Source organism: Dendrobates tinctorius, unplaced genomic scaffold (genome assembly GCF_039654945.1).
Source record: "Dendrobates tinctorius isolate UK_male_01 unplaced genomic scaffold, ASM3965494v1 ptg000111l, whole genome shotgun sequence".
NCBI lineage: Eukaryota > Metazoa > Chordata > Amphibia > Anura > Dendrobatidae > Dendrobates > Dendrobates tinctorius.
Genome location: NW_027361779.1, coordinates 43,132,654 through 43,160,471, shown reverse-complemented (window position 1 = coordinate 43,160,471; position 27,818 = coordinate 43,132,654). Strand labels below are relative to the sequence as shown.

Genomic DNA, 27,818 nt, shown 5'->3' with positions numbered 1-27,818 from the left:
CTCCAGAAGGCGCTGAGTTTTGCCCTAAATTATCCGGACACGGATGTTATCTGTATGGGGGACTTCAATATGGTTATGAACAATTGTCTTGATAAATTGAGATTGGATGATGGAGTATCTGGGAGGGTTCCTTCGCCGACGGCAACCCAACTGTCGCTATTTATGGTGGCTAGATTTGTGGAGAGTGCGGCATCCTGAGTTGAGAGAGTCTACCTGCCACTCATCCACTAAGCGCTCCCTATCGCGCATAGATTACATATTTGGAACCAGTGGTCTGGCGATGTGGGTGGATAGTGTGGAGCATGGCAGTAGAGGGATCTCAGACCATAGCGCGGTCATCCTCAAACTTAAGTACGGGCAATTAAATAACAGGATGGTTTGGAAGTTGAACCCTTTCTGGCTGAAACTGATAGTCCCCCCCCCCCCCCCCCGATAGAACAATCAATCAATTGCATTGTTTCATTTTGTCCCACCAGGAACCTCATGATATTAATTTATTTTGGGATGCCCTTAAGGCGGCATATCTGAGGGGCTGCTTGTCCTCCACAATTTCTTATATTAAGCGGGTAACCTCAAGAGCGGATGATGAGATGGAACGGCGATTGAAGGATTCAGAGGCTGTATAATACATATGTAACCAAACTAATGGCAATAGGATTGAGTGGTTGGCTGCCCAGCGATTATACACCCAGCATATAGACACTAAGTCTAAGCGCAAATTATTCTTTGCTCGCCAGTCTTATTTTGAACTGGGAAACCAAGCAAGTAAACTTTTGGCCTATCTGGTGCGCCAACATAATACTTCTAATACAATATTACAGATCCGTAAGTCGGATGATTCATTGGTGTCTTCAACTGAGGAGATTCTTGGCTGCATTTATGATTATTATAAGTCATTATATGAATCTAAAAGTGGCTCTGATAATTTGGAGTGTTTGGATTACTTGTCAGATCTAACATTCCCTACCATAGATCCTGATCAGCGAACCTTTATGGACGCTGAATTCACTGTGGAGGAGATAGAGAATGCTATAATGGACATGGCCTCTGGGAAGGTCCCTGGGCCGGACGGGTTCCCTATTGAGTTGTATAGGAAATACCGAGACATATTAACGCCACTTCTGATAAAGGTATTTCGGGGAGTATGGGAGGGGGAATCTATGCCTGAATCCTTTTACGAGGCTAATATCATAGTGCTTAGGAAGGAGGGGGAAGGACCCTTTGGGATGTGGTTCCTATTGTCCCATATCGTTAGTAAATATGGACTATAAAATCTTTTCTAAGATTCTTGCCACCAGATTAAATTCGATTATACTGAATCTTATACGTCCTGACCAGACGGCCTTTATGCCTGGTAAGAGCACTTCAATTAATATTAGATGAGTCCAGTCAGTAGTCCAATATAGTTCTCTAATGCCAGACAACAAATGGGCACTGGCATCGTTAGATGCCGCCAAAGCTTTTGACTCTCGAGTGGCCTTTCCTCTCCGCATGCCTACAGAGGTATGGCTTTGGTGATAAGTTTATAAAGTGGGTTAAAATACTATATATGAAACCTAAAGCCCGTATTATTGTGAACAATTCCATATCTGAGCCCTTTTCATTACACAGGGGGACCCGTCAGGGGTGCCCCCTTTCCCCGGCCCACTTCGCCCTTGCGATTGAGGCATTGGCAATACGTATAAGGTCTTCCCCTGACATTAGGGGTATAGATATAGCGGGTCGGGTAGATACCATAGGTTTATACGCAGATGATATGGTGAGATTTATGGACGAGGCGGAGGAAACTTTGCCTCAAGTGATTGCCACCATAGATAGATAGATAGATTCAGTAAATATTCGGGCTTATATATAAATTGGGAAAAGTCTGCCCTGTTACCCCTATCCCATGCCCCGACTTGAGGGTCTCTCCTCGTTGTCTATTGTATCTAGCTTTAAATACCTGGGTGTTCATGTGTCTCATACCAGCACGCTTGACTTACAACTTAATATCTACCCATTGCTGGAACTGGTTAGAGTTAAATTTGCAACCTGGAGCAAATTACCGCTGTCTGTGGCCGGACGCATTAACCTTATTAAAATATTACTTCCCAAACTTAGCTATTCCCTTCAGCACAGTGCTGTAATGGTACCCAAGTCCTTTTTTGTGAATCTTAATTCCCAGGTCACATCTTTTATATGGGGGGAAAACCAGACCCAAACTTAAATTGCCCACTCTACAGAGGCCTAAAAAGGGAGGTGGGGCGGCGCTACCAGATTTCTTCCTATATTATTTGGCTGGACAGGCTAAAGCCCTAAGTAAATGGATGCCAGGTAATTATCTCCCTAATTCTGAAAGCCACTTGCTTCAAGCTGCAAGATCTGATTGCCCACTGGGTTTCCTGGAGTTGGAGAGCCCTGGTGCCCCTCGTTTGCTGCCCTTGCTCCGTCTGGCACGATTAGTTTGGAGGCAAATTAAGAAAGTGATTGGATTTAAGGATATCATAGCTGAAATACCCCTATGGAAAAATGTCTATTTTCCGGTATTACTAAGTCACCCGTCCACTGATTTTTGGATTCAACATAATGTCTCCTTGATAGGAGACTTGTATGATCATGGGACCTTAATGTCTTTCGAGCAGATACAGGTTAAACATGATGTCCCGAGATCTCAATTTTTCCGCTATTTACAACTAACTGCTCTTCAGTCGCACATAAGGTGTATAGGTGTGGGCCGTGCCATTTCGTCCCCACCTTTGATAGGAATCCATAACTCACGGTCCACAGGGCCTTATCTCCTCTTTATATACGTCCATGCTGTCGGTGGGAACAGAATCTGCCATAAGCTCTGTTAAAGGGAAGTGGGAAAGACTCATCCCTAATACGCAGGGAGAGGAGTGGGAAGAGATCCAGGAGTCTCTGATCAGAGTATCACCATCTACTAATAATAGAATGATACAGTTGTATATAATAAACCAATCATATTTGACTCCGATACGACTTTTTAAGATGGGTCGATTCCAATCATCAGAATGCTTGCGATGTCACTCACCAGATTCAGACTTTATTCACATGATATGATAGTGGTATGTCCCACTATCTTACAGTACTGGAAAGAGGTGACGCTATTCTTGTCATCACTGGTGCAAACTCCTGTCCCTCTTGAACCACTGGTCTGCTTGTTTGGGGTATGGGAGGAGGTTTGGGGTTACCACGTTGGGATTTTTCTATGTGAGACGCTGTTTATGGCACGGAAAGTATTGGCACTACGGTGGATGGGTAATTCATGTCCCTCTCTTAGAACCTGGATTGACTTGGTAAACACAATTGTTCCATACGAGCGCACATTATATCAGAACATGGGATGCCTGGGTAAATTTGAAAAGATCTGGGAGAAGTGGAATTCTTCTCATATTACTTTGTAGAATGGAGACATTGCATATGAGATAATATAGTGCAAGATAGTAGGCTGCGAGTTAGTAAATAGTTGACGTAGACGTAGTTTAGGAACTTATAATCAATCTACATTATCTGAGCGACACTAAAAAGGCTTGTGAGATATGACTGATGTACATGCTTATAATGTATAGCCTGTTCTTTGTATATACTTGGGGGATTATGCATAGATTACCCGTATATTAAGAAGTGTTCAATTTTTGTTTAGTATTTAACAAAAAGACAGTAATGTGTATGCTCTGTACAGTGTTCACAACCACAAGCAAATATGTACATTGTATACTACATCCTTTTCTTGTTTCAAAGTTTAATAAACAAATTTAACCCCTTCACTACCAAGGGTGGTTTGCACGTTTACTACCGGGCCAATTTTTACAATTCTGACCACTGTCCCTTTATGAGGTAAAAACTCTGAAACGCTTCCATCGATCTCGGTGATTCTGACATTTTCTCGTGACATATTGTACTTCATGTTAGTGGAAAAATTTCATTCAAATAACTTGTGTTTATTTGTGAAAAAAATGGAAATTTGGCAAAAATTTTGAAGATTTCGCAATTTTCCAACTTTGAATTTTTATGCCCTTAAATCACAGAGATATGGCACACAAAAAACTTGATAACTAACATTTCCCACATGTTTACTTTACATCAGCACAATTTTGGAACCAAAATTTTTTTTTGTTAGGAAGTTATAAGGGTTAAAAGTTGACCAGCGATTTCTCATTTTTGCAACACCATTTTATTTTTAGGGACCACATCACATTTGAAGCCACTTTGAGGGGTCTATATGATAGAAAATACCCAAAAGTGAGACCATTCTGAAACCTGCACCCCTTAAGGTGCTCAAAACCACATTCAAGAAGTTTATTAACCCTTCAGGTGCTTCACAGGAATTTTTTGAATATTTAAAAAAAAAAAAATGAACATTTTACTTTTTTTCACAAAAAAAAATACTTCAGGTTAAATTTTTTTTTTATTTTACCAAGGGTAACAGGAGAAATTGGACTGCAAAAGTTATTGTGCAATTTGTCCTGAGTACGCTGATACCTGATATGTGGGGGGGAACCACTGTTTCGGTGCATGGCAGAGCTCAGAAGGGAAGGAGCACCGTTTGACTTTTTCAATGCAAAATTGTGTGGAATTCAGATCGGACGCCATGTCACGTTTGGAGAGCCCCTGATGTATCTAAACAGTGGAAACCCCTCACAAGTGACCCCATTTTGGAAACTAGACCCCCCCCCCCCAAGGAACTTATCTAGATATGTGGTGAGAACTTAGAACCCACAAGAGCTTCACAGAAGTTTATAACGTACAGCCGTACAATTAAAAATCATATTTTTTCCACAAAAATGATCTTTTCACCCTCAATTCTTATTTTTCCAAGGGTAACAGGACCCTAAAAGTTATTGTGCAATTCGTCCTGAGTACGCTGATACCCCATATGTGGGTGTAAATGACTATTTGGGCGCATGGCAGAGCTCGGAAGGGAAGCAGAGATCGGACACCATGTCGCATTTGGAAAGCCCCTGAAGTGCAAAAACAGTGGAAACCCCCCACAAATGACACCATTTTGGAAACTAGACCCCCCAAGGAAATTATCTAGATGTGTGGTGAGCACTTAGAACCCCCAAGGGCTTCACAGAACTTTATAATGCCCGGGCGTGAAAATAAAAAAATCGTATTTTTTCCACAAACATGATCATTTAGTCCCTAATTTTTTTTATTTTCCCAATGGTAACAGGAGAAATTAGACCCCAAAAGTTGTTGTCCAATTTGTCCTGAGTACGCTGATACCCCATATGTGGGAGAAAACTACTGTATGGGCACACGTCGGGGCTCGGAAGGGAAGTAGTGACGTTTTGGAATGCAGACTGTGATGGAGTGGTCTGCGGGTGTCATGTTGCCTTTGGAGAGCCCCTGATGTACCTAAACAGTGGAAACCTTCCACAAATGACACCATTTTGGAAACTAGACCCCCCTAAAGAACTTATCTAGATGTGTGGTGAGCACTTTGAACCCCCAAGTGCTTAACAGAAGTTTATAACGCCGGGGCATGAAAATAAAAAAAATCATATTTTTTTCCACAAAAATGATATTATTTTTCCCCCAATTTTTTATTATCCTAAGGTTAACAGGAGAAATTGGACCTCAAAAGTTGTTTTGCAATTTGTCCTGAGTATGCTGATACCCCATATGTGGGGGTAAAACACTGTTTGGGCGCATGGCAGAGCTTGGAAGGGAAGGAGCGTCATTTGACTTTTTCACCGCAGATTTGGCTGGAATTGAAATCAGATGCCATGTTGCGTTTGGAGAGCACCTGATATGTCCAAACAGTGGAAACCTCCCAATTCTAACTACAACCCTAACCCTAATCTCAGCCCTAACCCTAGCCCTAGCGGGAAAATGGAAATAAATACATTTTTTTTACATTTTATTATTTTTCCCCTAACTAAGGGGGTGATAAACGGGGGTTTGATTTACTATATATGGCAGGTTTTTATGTTTGGCAGCTGTCATACGCTAAAAGACACTTTATTGTAAAAATAGTTTTTGCATCACCATATTTTGAGAGCTATAATTTTTCCGTATTTTGATCCACCGAGTCATGTGAGGTCTTATTTCTTGCGGGACGAGTTGACGTTTTTATTGGTACCATTTTCGAGCACGTGACATTTTTTTGATCGCTTTTTATTCCGATTTTTTTGGACGCAGAATGAACAAAAACCAGCATTTCTCCTTCGTCTCATTGGGGGACACAGACTGTGGGTGTATTCTACTGCCGTCTGGAGGCTGACACTAGGTATACAAAAAAACAAGTTAGCTCCTCCTCCGCCGCATACACCCTCGCCCCGATAGCGGGCGGAAACCAGTTTTTTGCTTAGTGTCTTATGGAGGCACACGCAGTCTGGATCGCTCCAGACTATTTTTTTTTTTCTCTCGCTATGAAGAGGAGACAGGGGCAACGGATCCTATAGAAAGGGTCTGATCTCCCCAAACCAGCAACGGGCGAGCACGCGTTGAGATTCGCCTCCGCGTATCCTTTCCCACACCGAGGGACATCTCTGGGACTTTTCCCCAGACATCTATTTTTTCTTTGTTTTTTATTTTATTAAGATAAGACAGGGGCAACACATCCTATTGAAAGGATCCGATTTCCCCAAACCAGCAACGGACGACCACGTGCGAGTGTCCCTCCACGTTTCCTTTCCCGCGACGTGGGACACTATGCCAGACTTAGCCCTGTCCACCCCTAGGTATCGAAACCATGGGCTTGCACAGAGGCACAAGACTAGTCTGTGCGGCCCCCACTGCTCCACCAACGCAAGACGGCGGTGCTGCATGACGGCGGACGGTCCCTCTCCTCGCCCCTACAAGGCGGACGGAGCTAGGGTGCCTGCACCGTCCTAAACGGAATTACCTCAGGTGCTGACTATCGAGCTGGAGTGCAGGTATGAGCTGGAGAGGGCCCTGGGCAGCGTTTTTTGGAGCCAGGGATAGTAGTCAGCCTCGGCTCACCCCCGGGTGGCAGGCGGCCATTCGGCTGGGGGGGGGACAGTCTTCAGAATGGCTAAAGCCCGGGTAATCTCAAATCGCATTACCTCTCCCCCCCTCCTTCCCTCCGCTCCTCGATCCTTCCTCGCTCCTTCACTTCCCCTCCTCACTCCTAGTACCGGTGCGGTCCGGGAGACTCAGTGGGTCCGGGGAGCCGCCAGCAGACGGAGCGGCATTGGGAAGTGGACGGACCGTCTCTAATTTAGCCCGGGGCTTCGGCCTGGGCCGCGGGCGGAAGTTCCGCCCTGGGCGCGACGTCCTAACCAGGGCGGGCGCCGGATAAAATTGAGGCCCCTGCTGCAAAGCAGGGTAGGCCACGATCATAGAAGACTCGCAGCTTACCCAGGAGTGAAGCAGCAGGCAGACTGCAGGAGCACGGGGAGAGACACGCAGGAGCAGGTAAGTGCGACCCCCGTCCCGAAGCCGCACTAAGGCATTACAGGGTTACCCTCCTCCTCTCCCCTCGAACCTTAAAAGAAAAAATTTTTTTTTTTTTTTTTTTTTTTTGGCCTACTCCAGCAGTATGTCTGGAAAAGGAAAAACACACACGTTCCTTTATGCCGCATGCGTTTCCTGTGGGGTTATGTTCCCACGAGCGCAGACTGTTAAGTTATGTGAAGCCTGTGACTCCGAACGTGCCCAGGAGCCCTCCCTTGCGACAGAGCCCAGGGGTCTGGATCCCCTGGAATGGGCATTATTGCTCTCTCGGTCCATGGCTTCGCTTACGAAGGCGATTGAGACCATTCAGGCCTCGGATAGGGGTAGAGACGACGGCTCGCCTGTTTGGGAGGGTTCATCCACCTCACAAGAGCCTCCGGCCTGCAGAGGCTGCACTCTCTCTAGGCAGACGCATAGGAAAAGAACCCATACTGCGTCTCCAGGCCCCTCCAGTGCTTCAGCATCCGCGAGTGCGGCGTCTCGCTCACCGTCACCATTTTCTGGGAGCGAGCAGAGTTCAGGTGATGACGTGGAGGAATCCTTGGAGCTGGATACCCCGGGGTATCGGGAGACGGTAGACAGTCTTATTGAAGCTGTCAATCAGACTCTGGGTATTGAGGATGATGTCTCCCTAACCGCAGGTCATAAGGTATCCTTTAAGAAGGCCAGGAGACCACATAGATTGTTTAGCACTCATCCTGAGTTCGAGGACATAGTGCAGCGGCACAGAGAACGTCCAGGCAAATGTTTTTCAGGACAAAAAACGCTAGAAACGAGATATCCGTTCGCATCAGAGTTCTGTAAGAAATGGGCGGAATCTCCGGTGGTGGATCCCCCAGTGTCACGTTTGGCCTCAAGATCCTTGTTGTCAGTACCTAGTGGTTCTTCCATTAAGGACCCCACGGATCGACTCATAGAAGGTTTAGCTCGCTCGGTGTATGAGGCATCGGGATCAGCGCTCTTTCTTTCTTTTGCGGCAACATGGGTAGCCAAAGCCATGATGTCGTGGTCAGATTCTTTGAATAAGGTCCTACAGGATAGAGAATTGCCGACGGAAGTGGCTGAGATAGCAAGTCAGATCGCGATGGCGGGTGACTATTTAATGCATCTTTGGATGCGGCTAATTGCGCGGCACTAGCGGCGGCAAATGCAATCGCCATTAGGAGAGCCTTGTGGTTAAGGCTATGGCGGGCTGATTCGATTTCTAAGAAGTCTTTGACTTCCCTGCCTTTTCAGGGTAACCGGCTATTTGGGGAGAAATTAGACAAACTCATTTCAGACGCTACAGGGGGAAAAAGCAGCTTTCTTCCACAACAGAAGATTAAACTGCCATTTCGTCAACCTCAGGCGCGCTTTCGAGCATTTCGCACCCCCGGGTGGATGGCAGCGGCCAGTACCTCCGCCCCAGCTCGCTATAACCAAGACAAAGAGCGTCAGGTCACGTATAAAGCCACTGGGTAGGATGCGGGGCCGCCCGCCCAGGTCAAGGGGGGCCAGGTCCCAGAGGCCCTCAGCAAAATGACTCGAGGCATCCGGTACCCGAGGACAGCAGAGTAGGCGGACATCTGCTCAGGTTCTGCCGCGTCTGGGTCGCAGTGGCGTGCGACGCATGGGTGGCAGAATTAGTGTCGTCCGGGTACAAAATAGAATTTGTCAAAGATCCGCCAAGACGATTTTTTTTCTTTCCCGGCTTCCCAAAACGGAATCCCGGGCAGAGGCATTGCTAGGGGCCATCGAGGTGCTGCAGCGCAATGGGGTCATTGTCCCTGTGCCAGAGTGCGAAAGAACCCAAGGATTTTATTCCAACCTGTTCACGGTCCCCAAGAAGGACGGAACAGTAAGGCCGGTTCTGGACCTAAAGCTCCTGAATAGGTTCATCAGAGTCAGGCATTTTCGCATGGAATCTCTCCGGTCGGTCATATCGTCCATGGAGCAGGGAGAATATTTGGCCTCGATCGATGTCCAGGATGCCTACCTGCACATCCCTATTTTTCCCCCGCATCAAAAGTTCCTACTGTTTGCAATCGATGGGCGGCGTTTCCAATTTGTGGCCCTACCTTTCGGGTTGGCCACGGCCCCCAGGATATTCACGAAAGTGATGGCTGTTGTCATGGCCATTCTACATTCTCGGGGCATAGTGGTTTTGCCGTACTTAGACGACCTCTTAGTAAAGGGTCTGTCCTTTCGGGCATGCGAGGAAAATGTCAGCATCACACTGGATACCCTATCTCGCCTAGGATGGTTGGTCAACGGGAAGAAGTCATCCCTTACCCTAGCTCAGAGGATTCTATTCCTAGGGATGATTTTCGACACTTCCCGAGAGTTGGTAATTCTCCCTCAGGACAAGGCTCGGGCGCTCCGGCAGGGAGTTCGAACTCTTCAACAACCAGGCCCTCACACTATCTGGTTCGGGATGAGGGTTCTAGGGAGGATGGTGGCGGCGATGGAAGCAATTCCGTTTGCTCAATTTCATCTTCGTCCCCTGCAGCATGCTCTCTTAGCGTCTTGGGACAGGAGTCCGTTCTCGCTCAATCATCAGTGCAGGTTGTCCTCTCAAGTCTGACGGGCACTTCAATGGTGGACGCGTGACTCCTCTCTTCGTCAGGGGAAGCCCTTTCCCCCAGATCAATGATTGGTGATCACAACCGATGCAAGTCTTTTCGGTTGGGGGGCAATCTTCCGCCATCACACGGCCCAGGGACAATGGTCACCTCAGGAGGCACATCTCCCTATCAACTTGTTGGAGATTCGAGCCGTGCGGTTGGCACTGCAGCATTTTCAGCACTTGCTAGCAGGACGCCCAGTCCGGGTTCAATCAGACAACGCCACGGCAGTGGCGTACGTGAATCACCAGTGAGGCACGCGCAGCAGGGCAGCCATGCGCGAGATAGAGCATGTACTCCGTTGGGCCGAGAGGCACCACTCGGTAATCTCAGCAGTTCACATACCAGGCTTGGAAAATTGGGCAGCAGACTTCCTAAGCTGGCAAGGTGTCGCGGCCGGGGAATGGTCCTTGCACCCCGAGGTCTTTCAGCAGATTTGCCAACGGTGGGGGACTCCGGACGTGGATCTGATGGCCTCCAGGGAGAACGCCAAAGTGGGCACGTTTGTCGCTCGGTCTCAGGACCCTCGAGCAATCGCAGTGGATGTGTTGGTCCTACCATGGAACCAGTTTCGGCTCCCATACCTGTTTCCCCCACTGCCACTTCTCCCGAGGGTCATCAGAAAGATCAAGACAGAGGGGGTCCCGGCAATTCTGCTGGCCCCAGACTGGCCCGTCGAGTATGGTACGCGGATCTAGTGCAGCTCCTCGCAGACGTGCCTTGGTGTCTACCGGAATGACCAGACTTACTGTCCCAGGGGCCGATCTGCCACCCGAACTTAGGGGCCCTGTGTTTGACGGCATGGCTGTTGAATCTTGGATTCTGACCCAGGCGGGGTTTGGGCGTGAAGTGGTTGCTACAATGGTTAGCGCCCGGAAGCCGGCCTCGGCGAGAATTTATCATAACACTTGGAAGGTTTTCTTTCATTGGTGTCGAGAACACAGGGTTGCGCCATTATCCTTCTCGGTCCCCAACATCCTGGCTTTTCTTCAGTCCGGCCTAGACGCAGGGTTGGCTCAGAGTTCCCTTAGGAAGCAGATATCGGCCTTGTCGTTCCTTTTCCAGCGAAAGATCGCTACCAATGTGCAGGTCAGGACGTTCATTCAAGGGGTCTCTCATTTGGTACCCCTCTATAGAGCACCCATAGATGCCTGGGACCTTAACCTGGTCCTGAGTGTCCTGCAGGAAGTCCCGTTTGAACAGTTACAGGAAATTTCATTGTCATATCTCTCCAGGAAGGTTGTATTCTTGGTAGCCATAACTTCCATTAGGCGGGTCTCGGAGTTGGGAGCATTATCTTGTAGAGCTCCATTTCTGGCTTTTTTATAAGGATAGGGTAGTCCTTAGCCCACCGCCGCCTTTTCTCCCGAAGGTCGTGTCCTCTTTCCATGTTAATGAGGACATTGTTCTGCCTTCGTTTTGTCCAGCGCCAGTACACAGAGTGGAAAGGGCGCTCCACACGTTGGACCTGGTAAGAGCTCTCAGGAGGTACGTGGCAAGGACAGCACCTTTTCGCCAGACGGACTCGTTGTTTGTGATTCCCGAAGGGCGCAGGAAGGGGCTCGCAGCCTCACGGTCGACCATACCCGTATTAGAGGCACACCGATTCCAACAGGGATAGGGGCGCACTCTACTCGGGCAGTGGGCGCCTCTTGGGCGCTTCGGCACCAGGCTTCAGCAGAGCAGGTATGCAAAGCAGCAACCTGGTCCAGCCTGCACACTTTTTGTAAGCATTACAATGTGCATACTCAGGCCTCGTCGGATGTGAGCCTGGGTAGAAAAATTCTGCAAGCAGCAGTGGCACACCTTTAGACAGGAGAGCATGCGGCTTGGATCAGTGAGTTGTCCTCCCACCCAGGGACTGCTTTAGGACGTCCCACAGTCTGTGTCCCCCAATGAGACGAAGGAGAAACATGGATTTTTGTGAGTGCTCACGTAAAATCCTTTTCTCCGAGACGCTCATTGGGGGACACAGCACCCACCCTGTTAGCCAGTTGGCTCTTGTTTATTTAATTACTAGAATTCCTTTTTTAATGCAGGGTGGTCCTTCTTCAGACATATGACTTTCTGCATTAAGGCTAATTTGTTTTTTTGTTCTCCTACTGCTTTTGCACTAAACTGGTTTCCGCCCGCTATCGGGGCGAGGGTGTATGCGGTGGAGGAGGAGCTAACTTGTTTTTTGTATACCTAGTGTAAGCCTCCAGACGGCAGTAGCATACACCCACAGTCTCTGTGTCCCCCAATGAGCGTCTCGGAGAAAAGGATTTTACGGTGAGTACTCACAAAAATCCATGTTTCAAGAATTTCTTTTGGGGGGTGCGTTTACACCGTTCCGTGTGTGGTAAAATTGATAAGGCAGTTTTATGGTTTTATTCTTCGGGTCAATACGGTTACAGCGATACCTCTTATGTAGTTTTTTTTTATGTTTTGGCGCTTTTATGCAATGAAAACAATTTTATATAAAAAAAAAAAGCAAAACGATTGTATGCTTTTGAGCATGGCCCTCACTCCGCTTGCCTGAATTATATGTCACTTTGTTATGCATTATTGTACTTAGAGATACATTTTCCTTTTAAAAATTAATCTAGTAATTTAGGGTCCTGTTACCCTTGAGAAAATTAAAATATAGGGTGAAAAGATCAATTTTGTGGAAAAAATATGATTTTTAAATGTACGGTACAGTTCCTTGGGGGGGGGGGGGGTGGTCTAGTTTCCAAAATGGGGTTACTTGTGGGTGGTTTCCACTGTTTAGGTACATCAGGGGCTCGGCAAACGTGACATGGCGTCCGATCTGAATTCCAGCCAATTTTGCATTGAAAAAGTCAAACGGCGCTCCTTCCCTTCTGAATGCTGCCATGCGCCGAAACAGTGGTTCCCCCCACATATCAGGTATCAGCGTACTCAGGAGAAATTGCACAATAACTTTTGCAGTCCAATTTCTCCTGTTACCCTTGGTAAAAAAAAAAAAAATTGGACCTGAAGTAATTTTTTTGTGAAAAAAAGTTAAATGTTCATTTTTTTTTTTTAAACATTCAAAAAATTCCTGTGAAGCACCTGAAGGGTTAATAAACTTCTTGAATGTGGTTTTGAGCACCTTGAGGGGTGCAGTTTTTAGAATGGTATCACTTTTGGGTATTTTCTATCACATAGACCCCTCAAAGTGACTTCAAATGTGATGTGGTCCCTAAAAATAAAATGGTGTTGCAAAAATGAGAAATCGCTGGTCAAATTTTAACCCTTATAACTTCCTAACAAAAAAAAATTTTGGTTCCAAAATTGTGCTGATGTATAGTAAACATTTGGGAAATGTTATATACTAAGTTTTTTATGTGCTATATTTCTGTGATTTAAGGGCATAAAGATTCAAAGTTGGAAAATTGCGAAATTTTCGAAATTTTCGCCAAATTTCCATTTTTTTCACAAGTAAACGCAAGTTATTTGAATGAAATTTTACCTCTAACATGAAGTACAATATGTCACGAGAAAACATTGTCAGAATCACCTAGATCCATGGAAGCGTTTCAGAGTTATTACCTCATAAAGGGACAGTGGTCAGAATTGTAAAAATTGGCCCGGTCATGAACGTGCAAACCACCCTTGGGGGTGAAGGGGTTAAAAAGATGTTTTTTTTTCAAGGCACTCTTAAAGGGAACCTGTCAGCAGGATTGTGCAGAGTAACCTACAGACAGTTATAGGTCAGAACATGCTGAACCAAGGCAATACATTTATATCAACACGTACCTTATATACTCGTGTATAAGCCGACCCCCCCCCCCCCCCCCCCCCCGCCTAAATTTGCCACAAAAAACTGGGAAAACTTATTGACTCGCGTATAAGCCTAGGGTGGAAAATGCAGCAGCAGCTACTGGTAAATTTCAAAAATAAAAATAGATACCAATAAAAGTAAAATTAATTGAGACATCAGTAGGTTAAATGACTTTGAATATCCATATTGAATCAGGAGTCCCATACAGTTAATGATGTGCCCCATAAGATGCTCCATACGAAATACACCACATATAATGCTGCACAAAGGTTAATAATGCCCCCATAAGATGCTCCATAGAATAATATGTCCCATATAATGCTCCATAAAGGTTATGCCCTATAAGATACTGCATAGATTATGCCCCAATAAGATGCCCCATATGATGCTTCATAGATTATGCCCTCATATGCTGCTCCATAGAATATCCCCCATATGCTGCCCCCATATGCTTCTCCATAGAATATGCCCACTTATGCTGCCCCATAGAAAATGCCCCCATATGCTGCGGCTGCCCCCATATGCTGTATCTATCAGATACATTAATGATACTAGTGCTATATATGTGCACACAACGGAATGGCAGACCATTCGGAATAGATATAACTATACCAATAGCAAAAAACCCGAATATAGGTCGAGGAGGGGGTCACAATAAAGAATGTAGAAAATAGTTTGAAATAAAACACCTTTATTTGAGACATTGATGAAGTAGTGGCACAACTAACAGGAGTGCCTGCACATACAAACAGCAACAAACCATAAGGGCATATACAGTAAAATTACATACAAAGTATTGCACCAAGATAAAGACAGATAATTTAGATAAGCAGTTAAGACAAATATAGTAGTGTCCAAGTGGATAAGCCTTGCCAGATATAGGGTCCCATAGCAAAGTTTTAAAGTAGATAGAGTATATCCAAAGAAGATGGTCCAGAGTCTTTACACTAAAGGTGTATATCTTTGGTGCGAAAGAGTGCAATGTGCTAAGGTGCTTGGAGAAATATAAAGGCAGTAAGCACTAGAAATAAGCGCCAAAAATTGAAAGAAGGTACACTGAGAGTTAATTATACCTGCATCTAGATCCATGCTTATATTGTAGTAGCCATCTCACAGTAGTATAGTGCTGCACACATAAATAAGGTCAGTGAGCCCATAATACAAGATATAATGGCATAATTACCTGATAGTAGGTGTTGTGTATTATGGGCTCACTGAAATTATTTATATGTGCAGTACTATACTACTAATTATGCAAATTGTATCTTCAGAGAGGAAGAGGACTAGAACTCTAGTGCCACCTATTTCAGGTAGCAATCCTAAAAGTCAATGTTGACCCTTTTTAACAAGCCTAGTTACATGACTTAGGATAAAAGCCAAGCCAGAATCTCCATTTGCAGACACTGTGACTTTTATCCTAAGTCATGTAACTAGGCTTGTTAAAGGGTCAACATTGACTTTTAGGATTCTACCTCCAATAGGTGGCACTAGAGTTCTAGTCCTCTTCCTCTCTGAAGAGACAATTTGCATAATTAGCATATTTCCCAGAGGAGCATTATGGCTTTAAGTCTCCTCACCTCGACATGCTTAGCATGTCATTCTCTGCAAGGAGAAATGATACTACTTGTACTATACTACAGTGACATCCTGCTACTGCAAAACCTGCTTCTAGATCCATGCATATATAATTAATCCTCAGTGCACCCTCTTCCAAATTTTGTCATATACTTATTTCTTGTGCTTACCACATTTATATCTCTCTTGGCACATTGCACTTTCTCACACCAAAGAGATACATCTTTAGTATAAAGACTCTGGAGCATCTTCTTTGGATATACTCTATCTACGATCACCGGTACGCCTTTTAACGGCAGCAGTTAAGAGAACTTATTTCTCAGCACCGCTTTTTAACGACGCTGAGAAATAAGGTTATAGCGCCCCCTGCTTCTGATAATATCCGTGGTCTCTGCTACTGGGGGTAGCTGAGACGAAGGAGGACATGATTTAGGTTGGCTTTTACCGTCCCCATTCATGTAATTGACGTTATTCACCAAATAACGTAGATTGGAAAAAAAAAAGTCAGATTTCCCATTCATTTCTCTCTCCTCTGATATGATCTAGCATACCAGAGGAGAAAGAAATCGGGTCCTCCAAGCGGTGGTGTTGGGGTTAGAGTCAGGGGTAGGGCTGTGTTAGGGTTGGAGTTAGAATTCAGGGGTTTCCATGGCGCCCGTCATCGATTCCAGCCAATTTTGCGTTCATAAAATCAAACGGTGCTCCCTCCCTTCTGAGCTCTGCCATATGCCCAAACAGTGGCTTTCCCCCACATACGAGGAATTGGCGTACTCTGGAGAAATAGCACAAAAAATTTTATGGTCCATTTTCTCCCTTTACGCTTGTGAAAATAAAAACGTTTGGGTCTAATGTAAATCTTTTTGTGAAAAAAGTAAAATGTTCATTTTTTTTTTTCTTCTGCACCTGAAGAGTTAAACTTCTTGAATGTGGTTTTGAGCACCCTGAGGGGTGCAGTTTTTAGAATGGTGTACTTTTGGGTATTTTCTGTCATATTGACCCCCCCAACTCGCTTCAAATGTCAGGTGGTCCCTTAAAAAAGTGGTTTTGTAAATTTTGTTGGAAAAATGAGAAATCGCTGGTCAACTTTTAACCTTTATAACTTCCTAACAAAGAGAATTTTTTCCAAAACTGTGCTGATGTAGACATGTTGAAATGTTATTTATAAACCAATTTTACCACTAACATGAAGTACAATTTGTCCAGAAAAAACATTCTCAGAATCAGTGGGATACATTGAAGTGTTCCAGAGCTGTAACCTCATAAAGTGACAGTGGAATTGTAAAAATTGGCTTGGTCTTTAACCCCTTAACCCCTGGATCTTTTTTCGGTTTTGCGTTCTCGTTTTTCGCTACCATCCTTCCCAGAGCCATAACTTTTTTATTTTTCCGTCAATATGGCAGTGTGAGGCTACTTTCAGACTAGCGTACTGAGGCACAGCGCAGGGCTGCAGCTAAGGCTAGTTTCACATTTGCGCTTTTGAACGCAGCGATGGCCTGCGCACGGCCGCCGCTAAGCCCCGCCCCCTGCCGTGGCTCTGCCGGTAGCTCCGCCTACCGGCGCATGACGCTGCATGCGTCCTGCGTCCCCTATCTTTATCACTGGGGGCCCAGGCCGTGCGCAGTATGCGTTTGGCGCCGCATGCGTCCTTTTCACGGTGCGCCGACCATCGCCAAACGCAACCTGCTGCAGTTTGGTTGCGCTCGGCACACCGTGAAAAGGACGCATGCACCGGCAAACGTGCACTGCGTACAGCCTGCGCCCCCAGTGATAAAGATAGGGGACGCAGCATGCAGCGTCATGCGCCGGTAGGCGGAGCTACTGGTGGAGGCGCGACAGGGGGCAGGGCTTAGCGGCGGCTGTGCGCAGGCCGTCGCTGCGCTCAAAAGCGCAAATGTGAAACTAGCCTAAGCCCCGCCCCCGGCCGCGCCTCCTCCGGTCAACTCCTTCTATGATCGCATGACGCTGCATGCGATCAGCGTACCCTATATTTAGCGTTGGGTACGCTGGCCCTGCGCTGGTATGATTTTGCCGGCGCTTGCGCCCTTTTGGCGTTGCGCCGAGCGCACAAACGCATCGCATCAGTACACTAGTCTAAAAGTAACCTGAGGGCTTGTTTTTTACGGTACGAGTTGTATTTCATCATTGTTTTTACCATGTCGTGTACTAGAAAGTGGGAAAAAAATTCCAAGTGCGGTGGAATTGCAAAAAAGTACAATCCCACACTTGTTTTTGTTTGGCTTTTTTACTAGGTTCACTAAATGCTAAAACTGACCTGTCATTATGATTCCCTAAGTCATTACAAGTTCATAGACACCAAATATGTCTAGGTTCTTTATCTAAGTAGTGAAAAAAAATCCAAACATTGTTAAAAAAAGTAAAAGTTGCGCCATTTTCCGATACCTGTAGCGTCTCTATTTTTTGTGGCCTTGGGCTCAGTGAGGGCTTATTTTTTGCATGCCGAGCTGATGTTTTTAATGATCTCATTTTGGTGCAGATACGATTTTTTAATAGCCAGTTATTGCATTTTAATGCAATGTCGCGGCGACCAAAAAAAGTCATTCTGGCATTTTGACTTTTTTTTTTTTCCCTCTCCACGCCGTTTAGCAATTAGGTTAATCCTTTTTTTGATTGGGCAATTCTGAACACGGTGATACCAAATATGTGTATGTTTAATTTTATTATATTATTGGTTTTTTTTGAATGGGGCGAAAGGGGGGTGATTTGAACTGTATTTTTTTTAAATATTTTTTAAAACATTTTCTTCTTACTTTTGGCATGCTTCAATAGTCTCCATGATAGTCTAGAAGCTGCCACAACCTGATCGGCTATGCTACATACATACAGGTGATGGTCTGATCGCCTCTATGTAGTAGAATTGCTCATTTGCTATGAGCGCCGACTACTGGGTGGCGCGCACAGCAATCCGGCACTGACAACCATAAAGGTCTCCAGGAGACCTCCAGTTGTCATGCTGACACACTGGTGACCCGCAATCGCGTGAGACGGGTCACCGGTGTGCATATTTCTGGCGAGATTGCCGGAAGCGCTTGTTAAATGCCGCTCTCAGAGTTTGACAGCAGCATTTAACTGGTAAATAGCAGTGGGTGGATCATGATTCCACCCATGGCTATTGCGGGCACATGTCAGCTGTTCAAAACAGCTGACATGTCCCGGGAAAGATGTGGGCTCACCGCCAGAGCCCACATCAAAGGGAGGGAGTCCGACATCGGCGTACTATTATGCCCGATGTCGGAAAGGGGTTAAGGCCAAAATTGGCTCTGTCGCTAAGGGGTTAAAATCTTGCTATTGGCCCCAAGACTGCTGACAGGTCCCTGATCCCTCAGTGACCTGCCCCCTAATGTACATAATAAAATAAATATATACAGTATATAATCTCTTGGGGCGGGGGAGGGGGGAACAACCTTCTGCAGGCACCTGCGTTGCAGCATGATTTCCTATGTACCGTATTTTTTGCTTTATAAGACGCTCCAGATTATAAGATGCACCACAAATTTTGAGGAGAAAAATAAAAAAATATTTTTTAATAAAATGATGGTGCTGCTTATAATCCTTGCATCTTTATTGCTTACCGGGTTTGGTGGCTGCGGTGTAGCAGGGTCCCAGGCCCCGCTGCTGGAGGAGGCAGGAGTGGAGTGATGCTGCAGTCTGCATTCAGGGATGGGGGGGCTCCGATGTGTGCCGTTGTTGCAGGGGTCTTGTTCTGCTGAAGGGTCTTGTGCTGCTGCCGGGTTTCTCCGGGTGTCCGGTGGTTGCTGCGGGGGTCTTGTGCTGCTGCAGGGTCTTGTGTTGCTGCCAGGTTTCTCCGGGTGTCTGGCCGGTGCTGTGGGTGTCTCCGGGCTGCCTGTGGCTCTGCCGACATTGTGTGACAGGCCAGAGACCCGGCATTTCCACGGATCTCATCTCTCGAGAGCTGGGTCCCGAGATCCCATCTGCGCAAGTGCGGCAGCCATTTTTTACCGGAACCACAGAACACACAGAGGAATCGTGGTAATGCCGGGGTTCTGGCCTGTCGCAGAATGTCGGCAGAGCCCCGGGCAGCGCCGGACACACACGCAGCACCGGAGATACCCGTAGCATCGGCCAGCAACCGCCAGACACCCAAACACCCCCTGATCACGGCCTATGGTAAGGCATGTACGCTTTGTAAGACGCACCCCCATTTTCCCCCCAAGTTTTGGGGGGGAAAAAAGTGCATCTTACAAAGCGGAAGATTCTGTAATTATATACACATTTGTTTGTTGTAATCCTAAGTTCCTAAAAAATAAGAAATCAGTTTGAAAATGGCGCTGGCTGTGCCTGTGCAGTAGCAACTATCTGATAGCTGCTACTGCGCAGGTGGCACCATGTTGGAAGAGAATTTTTTTTCTTCCTCTAGCAAGATGGCGCCACCTGCGCAATAGCAGCTATTGCTGATCGTTGATAGCTGCTACTACACAGGCATGACCGGCGCCATTTTCAAACTTATTTTTAGGAATTTCAGGATTACATCAAACATATGTGTATATAATTCATTACATATCCAATCATGCTTTAGCGCAGGTGCTGGCGCCTGCCTGCAGCAGGTTTTTTTTTTTTTCTTTCAAGATATATGTAATATTCATTATGTAAACTTTGGGGCAGGTTGGTGAGGGATCAGTTACCTCTCAGCAGTCTGCATTATGAATAGATAATTAGAGCACCACATGAAGACCCCTCACAGGCCCGCCCAGAGCACGAGCATATCATTAACTCAAAGCTGAAAATAAAGATTAAACAACAACCACAAGACAGATTTCATCAACCACGGTATCATTTTATTCAGTATAACTGCGCCGACCTGACACTTTGTGTAGGATACTGTGCATAATCCTGCTGACAGGTTCCCTTTAAAGCTGGGAATTGATCGGACTGTCATGGGTAGTGCAAGAATAGGAAGGGAAGGATCAGGAAGAATGTCTTGGAGAAGAAGTGAGAGGTTCAGATTCTGGAGGATGTTAGTCTTGAAAGATTAGCACAACTGAGAGCACAGGTAGGCTGGCAAGCAGAGATGAGGTAATACAGTGGAGAAAAGTATTTAGTCAGCCACCAATTGTGCAAGTTTTCCCACTTAAAAAGATGAGGCCTGTAATTGACATCATAGGTAGACCACAACTCCGAGAGTCAAAATGAGAAAACAAATCCAGAAAATCACCTTGTCTGATTTGGCAAGATTCATTGTATAGGGAAGGGCAAAGCTGTGGAGACCTTTGGTGAGTTTGATATCTTCTGTAGCGGAGGAGCACACAGATCACATAGAAGAAAACGTGTTTGAGGCATGTGCCAGAGTTGCTGTCTTCTGTGAGATTTCTGGGTGTATGGAGCGCCTCTTCAACCTGAGACATTTAAAAAGTAGTTTTCCAACAAACAAAAGTTCATTTTAATCAATAGATTTTAGAATAATAGTAATTTCCACAATTTAATGTGTTTAAATAAAATGTTCCTGCTGTGCCCCTGCTGTGTATTGTAAGGCAGTGTCTGACCATACAGGGGACATAGTCTGATCATATCACAGCTCCTGGGCAGCTCGTCCCACAAAAAAACAAGCCCTCACACGGCCATATTGACTGAAAAATAAAGGTTATGGCTCTGGGAAGAAGGGGAGCAAAAAATGAAAATGTAAGAAAATGGAAAATCCCAAGGTCGTGAAGGGTTTAAAGGGGTTGTCCCATCTTCTATCTTCAGGAACACACTGCTCCCCATCCTCTTAACCCTTTCGCGCCTGAGCCTGTTTTTGCCTTCGTGACCAGGCCAATTTTTTCAATTCTGACCAGTGTCACTTTATGAGGCCATAACTCTAGAACGCTTCAACGGATCCTGCTGATTTTGACATTTTCTCATGACATATTGTACTTCAGGATAGTGGTAAAATTTCTTAGATATGAACTGCGCTTATATGTTAAAAAAATCTAAATTTGGCAAAAATTTTGAAAATGTTGCAATTTTCAAACTTTTAATTTTTATGCCCTTAAATAAGAGAGTGATATCGCACAAAATAGTTAATAAATAACATTTCCCACATGTCTACTTTACATCTGCACAATTTTGGAAACATAATTTTTTTTTTTTTAGGAAGTTATAAGGGTTAAAAGTTGACCAGCGATTTCTCATTTTTACAACAAAATTTACAACACCATTTTTTTTAGGGACCACCTCACATTTGAAGTGAGTTTGGGGGGTCAATATGACAGAAAATACCCAAAAGTGACACCATTCTAAAAACTGCACCTCTCAATGTACTCAAAACCACATTCAAGAAGTTTATTAACCCTTCAGGTGCTTCACATGAATGAATGGAATGTGGAAGGAAAAAATAAACATTTAACTTTTTTTCACAAACATTTTACTTCAGAACCATTTTTTTATTTTCACAAGTGTAAAAACAGAAAATGAACCACAAAATTTTTTGTGCAATTTCTCCCAAATACGCCGATACCCCGTATGTGGGGCTAAACCACTGTTTGAGCACACGGCAGAGCTCAGAAAGGAAGGAGTGCCGTTTGACTTTTTCAATGCAGAATTGGCTGGAATTGAGATAGGACGCCATGTCGCATTTGGAGAGCCCCTAATGTGCCTAAACAGTGGAAACCCCCACAAGTGACCCCATTTTGGAAACTAGACCCCTTAAAGAACTTATCTAGATGTGTCGTGAGCACTTTGAACCCCCAAGTGCTTCACAGAAGTTTATAACGTAGAGCCATGAAAATAAAAAATCATTTTTGTTCCACAAACATGATCTTTTAGCCCCCAATTTTTTATTTTCACAACAGTAACAGGAGAAATTGGACCCCAAAAGTTGTTGTCCGATTTGTCTTGAGTACACTGGTACCCCATATGTGGAAGAAAACTATTGTTTGGGCACACGGGGGGGGGGGGGCTCGGAAGGGAAGTAGTGACGTTTTGGAATGCAGACTTTGATGGAATGGTCTGCGGGTGTCATGTCGCGTTTGCAGAGCCCCTGATGTGCCTAAACAGTGGAAATCCTCCACAAGTGACCCCCTTTTGGAAACTAGACCCCCCCCAAGGAACTTATCTAGATGTGTGGTGAGCACTTTGAACCCCCAAGTGTTTCACTAAAGTTTATAATGTAGAGCCGTGAAAATAAAAAAATCATTTTTTTTCCACAAAAATGATCTTTTAGCTCCCAATTTTTATTTTCACAAGGGTAACAGGAGAAATTGGACCCTAAGAGTTGTTGTCCAATTTGTCCTGAGTACGCTGGTACCCCACATGTGGGGGGGGACCACTGGTTGGGCACACGGTGGGGCTCGGAAGGGAAGTAGTGACGTTCTGGAATGCAGACTTTGATGGAATGGTCTGCGGGCGTCATATTGCATTTACAGAGCCCCTGATGTGCCTAAACAGTGGAAATCCTCCACAAGTGACCCCTTTTTGGAAACTAGACCCCCCCAAGGAACTTATCTAGATGTGTGGTGAGCACTTTGAACCCCCAAGTGTTTCACTAAAGTTTATAATGTAGAGCCGTGAAAATAAAAAAATCATTTTTTTTCCACAAAAATGATCTTTTAGCTCCCAATTTTTATTTTCACAAGGGTAACAGGAGAAATTGGACCCTAAGAGTTGTTGTCCAATTTGTCCTGAGTACGCTGGTACCCCACATGTTGGGGGGGACCACTGTTTGGGCACACGGTGGGGCTCAGAAGGGAAGTAGTGACGTTCTGGAATGCAGACTTTGATGGAATGGTCTGCGGGCGTCATATTGCATTTACAGAGCCCCTGATGTACCTAAACAGTGGAAACCCCCAATTTGAATTCCAACCCTAACCCCAACACACCACTAACCCTAGCCCTAACCCTAACCCTAGCCCTAGCCCTAGCCTGCCTACCTGCTTTTTTTTTCTTTACTTTTTTTTATTTTTTGTGTTTTTTTATTTTTTGTATTTTTGACTCATAGTAACGCCACTTCTCCTCTGATCTCACACTGGCAGATGATCAGAGGAGAAGCAGCGTTACTATGTGACAAGATCGCTGCCCGGCACATAGTAACGCCACTTCTCCTCTGATCTCACACTGACAGATGAGCAGAGGTGAAGCAGCGTTACTGTGTGACAAGATCGCTGCCTGATACAGCTGTGCCAGGCAGCGATCAGCTGTGCCAGGCAGCGATCTAGTCACACTGTAACGCTGCTTCACCTCTGCTTATCTGTCAGCATGAGCTCAGAGGAGAAGTCGCGTTATAATGAGGGAGATCGCCGGGAAACAAGCAGCTTTCCCAGCGAGCTCTCTCATTGGCTGCTGTGACGCGACGTCATCAGGACCTGAACCAATCAGGTCTCGATGACGTCGGGGGTCCCAGCATGCATTGTGCACCGGGATCCCCGCGTTATAAGGTATGAGGGGGTCCCGGGGGGCACAAAACCGCCGACAGTAGATAAACGTCGGCGCTGCACAAAGCCCAGCAAGCGCCAACTTTTATCTACTGTGGGCGGTCGCGAAGAGGTTAAAATAAATAAACTAAAAACTTTAAAAATCTCAAATAGCCGCAAATCATATTTATTTTTATTTTTTTCTTACAACTTCTGAATTTTTTTTTTTGTAATTGCTTTGTCATGCAACCATAATGAAGGCAGGGTAAACCAGGCACACACACATTAAAGTTCAACTGTAGAAATGATTTTTATGCTTCCTTTTATGGACATAACATGATCATCAGATGCTCCCTTTTCTACATTGCTATAAACTACTAGGGTATCATATTCTCTGCCAGCACTGACCTCTAGTGTTTTTAGCAACTTATTCAGTTTTGGCTACTTTGTTAACCTTTTCTCACTTTTTTTTTCAGGATTATAATGCTTTTTTTGAAGCAAAGGAAAGTAATACAGTGTCGTCATTCCTACGGATATTGCCAAAATAATCAGCAAAGTTAGTTCTTTTCGTTTCTTTTATTTCTTTTGTGTAAACAGTGTTTTTTTGTTACTGCTTTCTCTCTTTTGGAGTAATATACATGAACAGGTTAAATTTCTGCTCCCTGACCCAAGACATTTATGCAAACTAAAATAGACTGGAAATTCTGAATAGTTTATGGAGGAGCCGATAAAGTAAAGAAACGCCGCCACCACCTGCCCAGAAGTGAGCTTGGACGCTCTCTAAGAAGAGAGAAAGCTAGTTTATTTAAACCAAGAAAGGGACATGAGTCATCTCCCCATCTCTCTGTTATCAGAGTAACAGCACTCTGTGCTCTGAGGGAATAACCACCACTGTGTGATTTCTAAGGGTATATTCCTACAGTCAGTAAACACTGCCGGTTGGACGCTGCGTATATCCGCTGCGTAAATCCACTGCGTCCAACCCGCAGCAGCCTCGTGTTACAGCATAGTGGATGGGATTTCATGAAATCCCATGTCTACAATGCGTGCAGGGATGCCTCCGGCTTCCCTGCGTAAACGGACATGCGGCACATCTTTCCAGACCGCAGCTTGTCTATTTATCTTGCAGAGACGCTCAGTCTCCGCAAGATAGTCACCCATCCAATGTATAGAACACGGTGATTCCGCATGATTCAATGAACACATGCGGAATCCCCTGGATTCAAAAGCCGGCAGCGCTTTGGACGCAGCGCATGTGAAAGCGCTGCGTAATACTGAAACTGGGAACATACCCTTAGATATTTTCAAGCAAAGGCATTTTATAATCACAGGGACACTTTATTCTTTTTACACTGCAACATCTTTAGTGTTTTCATGGTGATGCCTCCCAATAGCAAGTACACTCCCCTCATGATTTCTCCTATCGGAGAAAGAAACTCGTTGGGAGGGAATCTTTTCTTGGGATAATAGCTCCACTTGGGTACTTATTAGGACAGAATCAACTGCAGAGGGCAGGACAGGGCAGAGTGTGGGATGCTGCACTTCAGTTGGGTGAGATCCACGATGTTTCTTCTTTTTTCATTCACCTTATTGCACTGTGACACTTTTCTTATTTAGTCCTAGCATTACTAGTCAGATACATTAGCTAGCATTCTTACTAAAGGATGGGAATGTTTTTGTTGTAGTTTGTTGTATCTTGATAGTAGGTGTTAGGTTTGGATTTGGGTTCTTGCTGCTCTGCTGAATTTTTAAGGTATGATTTAATTAAAAGTCAATTTTTAATAGTGTCCTCTAGGCTAGATGTGTTAGTAATACTGATGAGGTGCCTGGTTAAAGACAGGAACAAGGGCCTTTATTGCTTACTATTATCTCTAGCTACAAGATTACTGGGCCACTTACCAAGAAATGTATTTTTAAAGTAATATTCAGATTAGTTTGTCTCTGCACCATGGGCGCTCTGCAGCACCATCCCTCTGTAGCTCCAAACCCTTCCCTGGACCTAACACATACATGTTTCAATATCCAAAATACTGTGACCTGTTTAAAGTTATGCCATTTTGATTTTTGGACAAGAAGCATCATAAATCAGTCACTCCCTCCCTATAGATAACTTATTTCTCAAATTATAGAAGCACTTATGAGAACATGTGAACTCTCACACTGGGAATCCAAAATTTGGAGGAGTAACCACTTAACAATGGGTTTAAATACAACAGCATAATGCTGATCAGCATAATACATTCAGAAGTTTTTCAGGGCATTACATGAGCAATCAAGCTGTTTGTAATTCTAGCCCAGAAGTGGACTAAAATAAAAAGTGAAAAAACCAAAATGCTGTTTATAAGTGCATATTATTTTGACAGTCAGATAGGAGGCATGCAGCCTTTACTTCTATCTACTGTATATGTTCATTTACTTTATTCAAGAGTGGATTAAATGATACATTTATGTACTTTAATGATGAAAGAACCTGTCTTTCGAAAATTACTTAAAACTACAACTGTTTATTGTGGGTCCATGGATATTACAGAAGGGGGTCCAATGCCGTAGCAGAGTGTCAATTTAAACGGAATCGGTTTCCTCCAAAATTACTTTTTAACTGCAGCTATCGGGGTAATCTATTGATAAACTGTTTTTAAATCATGCCTGGCAGGATTTCTGGAAGAGCAGTTACAGTAAGTTACCGATCACTATATAGTGAGAGCGCTGTAACATTGACAGCAAGCTGTGCACATACACACACTATACACACCTGCTGCAGAGCTGGCTGTTGATCAATATGCCTGATAAGATATATACATATACACACTATTTTGTTTCATTGCAGATGCCAAGATATGAAAAGAATGGTTTATCTCAAAATAAGGGTTTGCATTTATTCTATTTTTTTTCTCCCACAGAATGAAGAAATGTAAAAAGCATTTGATGCATTTAATAGAAAAGAAACACTTGATTCCTGTACAGCTCGAAACCATCCTGTCACATATTGTACAATCTGGATCCTTCATTTTTCTACAAGTGATGTGGAATAAATTGCGTTCGTAAACTGCACATTCTGTATAGGTTCCTTTGTACTTTGTAGAGTATATCATGTTGTGCAGAAGAGTGTGTTATTAAACCTACGGTTTATTTGTTACGTGCATACTGTTTCTTTTCTCTTCAAACCTGCAACTCTTTGCCAAAATCTCCTTTTACTTAAAGGGGTTATCCGGGACTTTTGCCTTTTTTATTGCTATGCTACTAAGCTCTTACAGGTAGATAGTTGCTAACTCCCTGCCTGTTGTGCCCAGCTTGGAGCAGTGACCGATCACTCCTGAGTACCTAAATGTGACCATATAGTAACAAGGCCCTCCCAATAGGGAGAAAAACAGGGAGTATAGCAGCCAAAGTAAAATAGTAATCTTTAATTGAAACATAAACTAGATACAATTTCATACAGAAGGCTGAAAATACATAGGGAGTCCCAGGGGATCAGACAAAATCAGAAAAGACAAAAAATGCAGGTGTATAGATAGTAAATAAATAGGTCTTGTATATTCAATGAGTATAGACTACAAAACACAGCTTGATAACAAAATTCAAGGTAACCTAGTTTATTTATATATGGATCTAGTGCAATAAACTTTAGGATTTATTTACATTTTTAACCTGCATTTCTGGATCATCTTACTACAGTATTTGTTTTTATTTTTTTTTGAAGGTTCCCTGAATTTTTCCTATCAACCTTTTTTTGGTAGACCATCTTCATTGAATATATAAGGGCTATTTATTATCTTTACACCTGCATTTTTTTACTTTTCTGATTTTGTCTGATCAGCTGGGGTTATCATTGCCCCTGGTACTCCCTTTGTGTTTTTAGCCTTCTGTATGACATCCTCTTTTTAATGAAATCTTACCTTGTTTATATGTTTCAATAAAGATTTCTATTTTACTTTGATTGCTATACTCTTTGTTGTTTTGTAGGTCTTTCTTTCACAGATCTCTCCTGCTGTTGATTCTGCTGCTTCATCTGACCTCACACCAACAAATCCATGACATCACCAAAGCCATGCAAACTAGCTACAGTGGTTACAATACTGTTGCATA

At 44.4% G+C, this 27,818-nt stretch overlaps 1 protein-coding gene across 1 annotated transcript in view; it reads left to right on the top strand.

Moving 5' to 3' along the window:
• Positions 1–26,868, top strand: part of SH3BGRL2 (SH3 domain binding glutamate rich protein like 2) — a 104,367-nt gene extending 77,499 nt beyond the window's left edge. The window contains exons 3-4 of the mRNA XM_073589690.1: positions 24,209–24,288; positions 26,633–26,868. Of these exons, the coding sequence (XP_073445791.1) occupies positions 24,209–24,280 (72 nt within the window). The 3' untranslated portion in view covers positions 24,281–24,288; positions 26,633–26,868. The remainder of the gene's footprint in view (positions 1–24,208; positions 24,289–26,632) is intronic.
• The last annotated feature ends 950 nt before the right edge of the window (positions 26,869–27,818 follow it).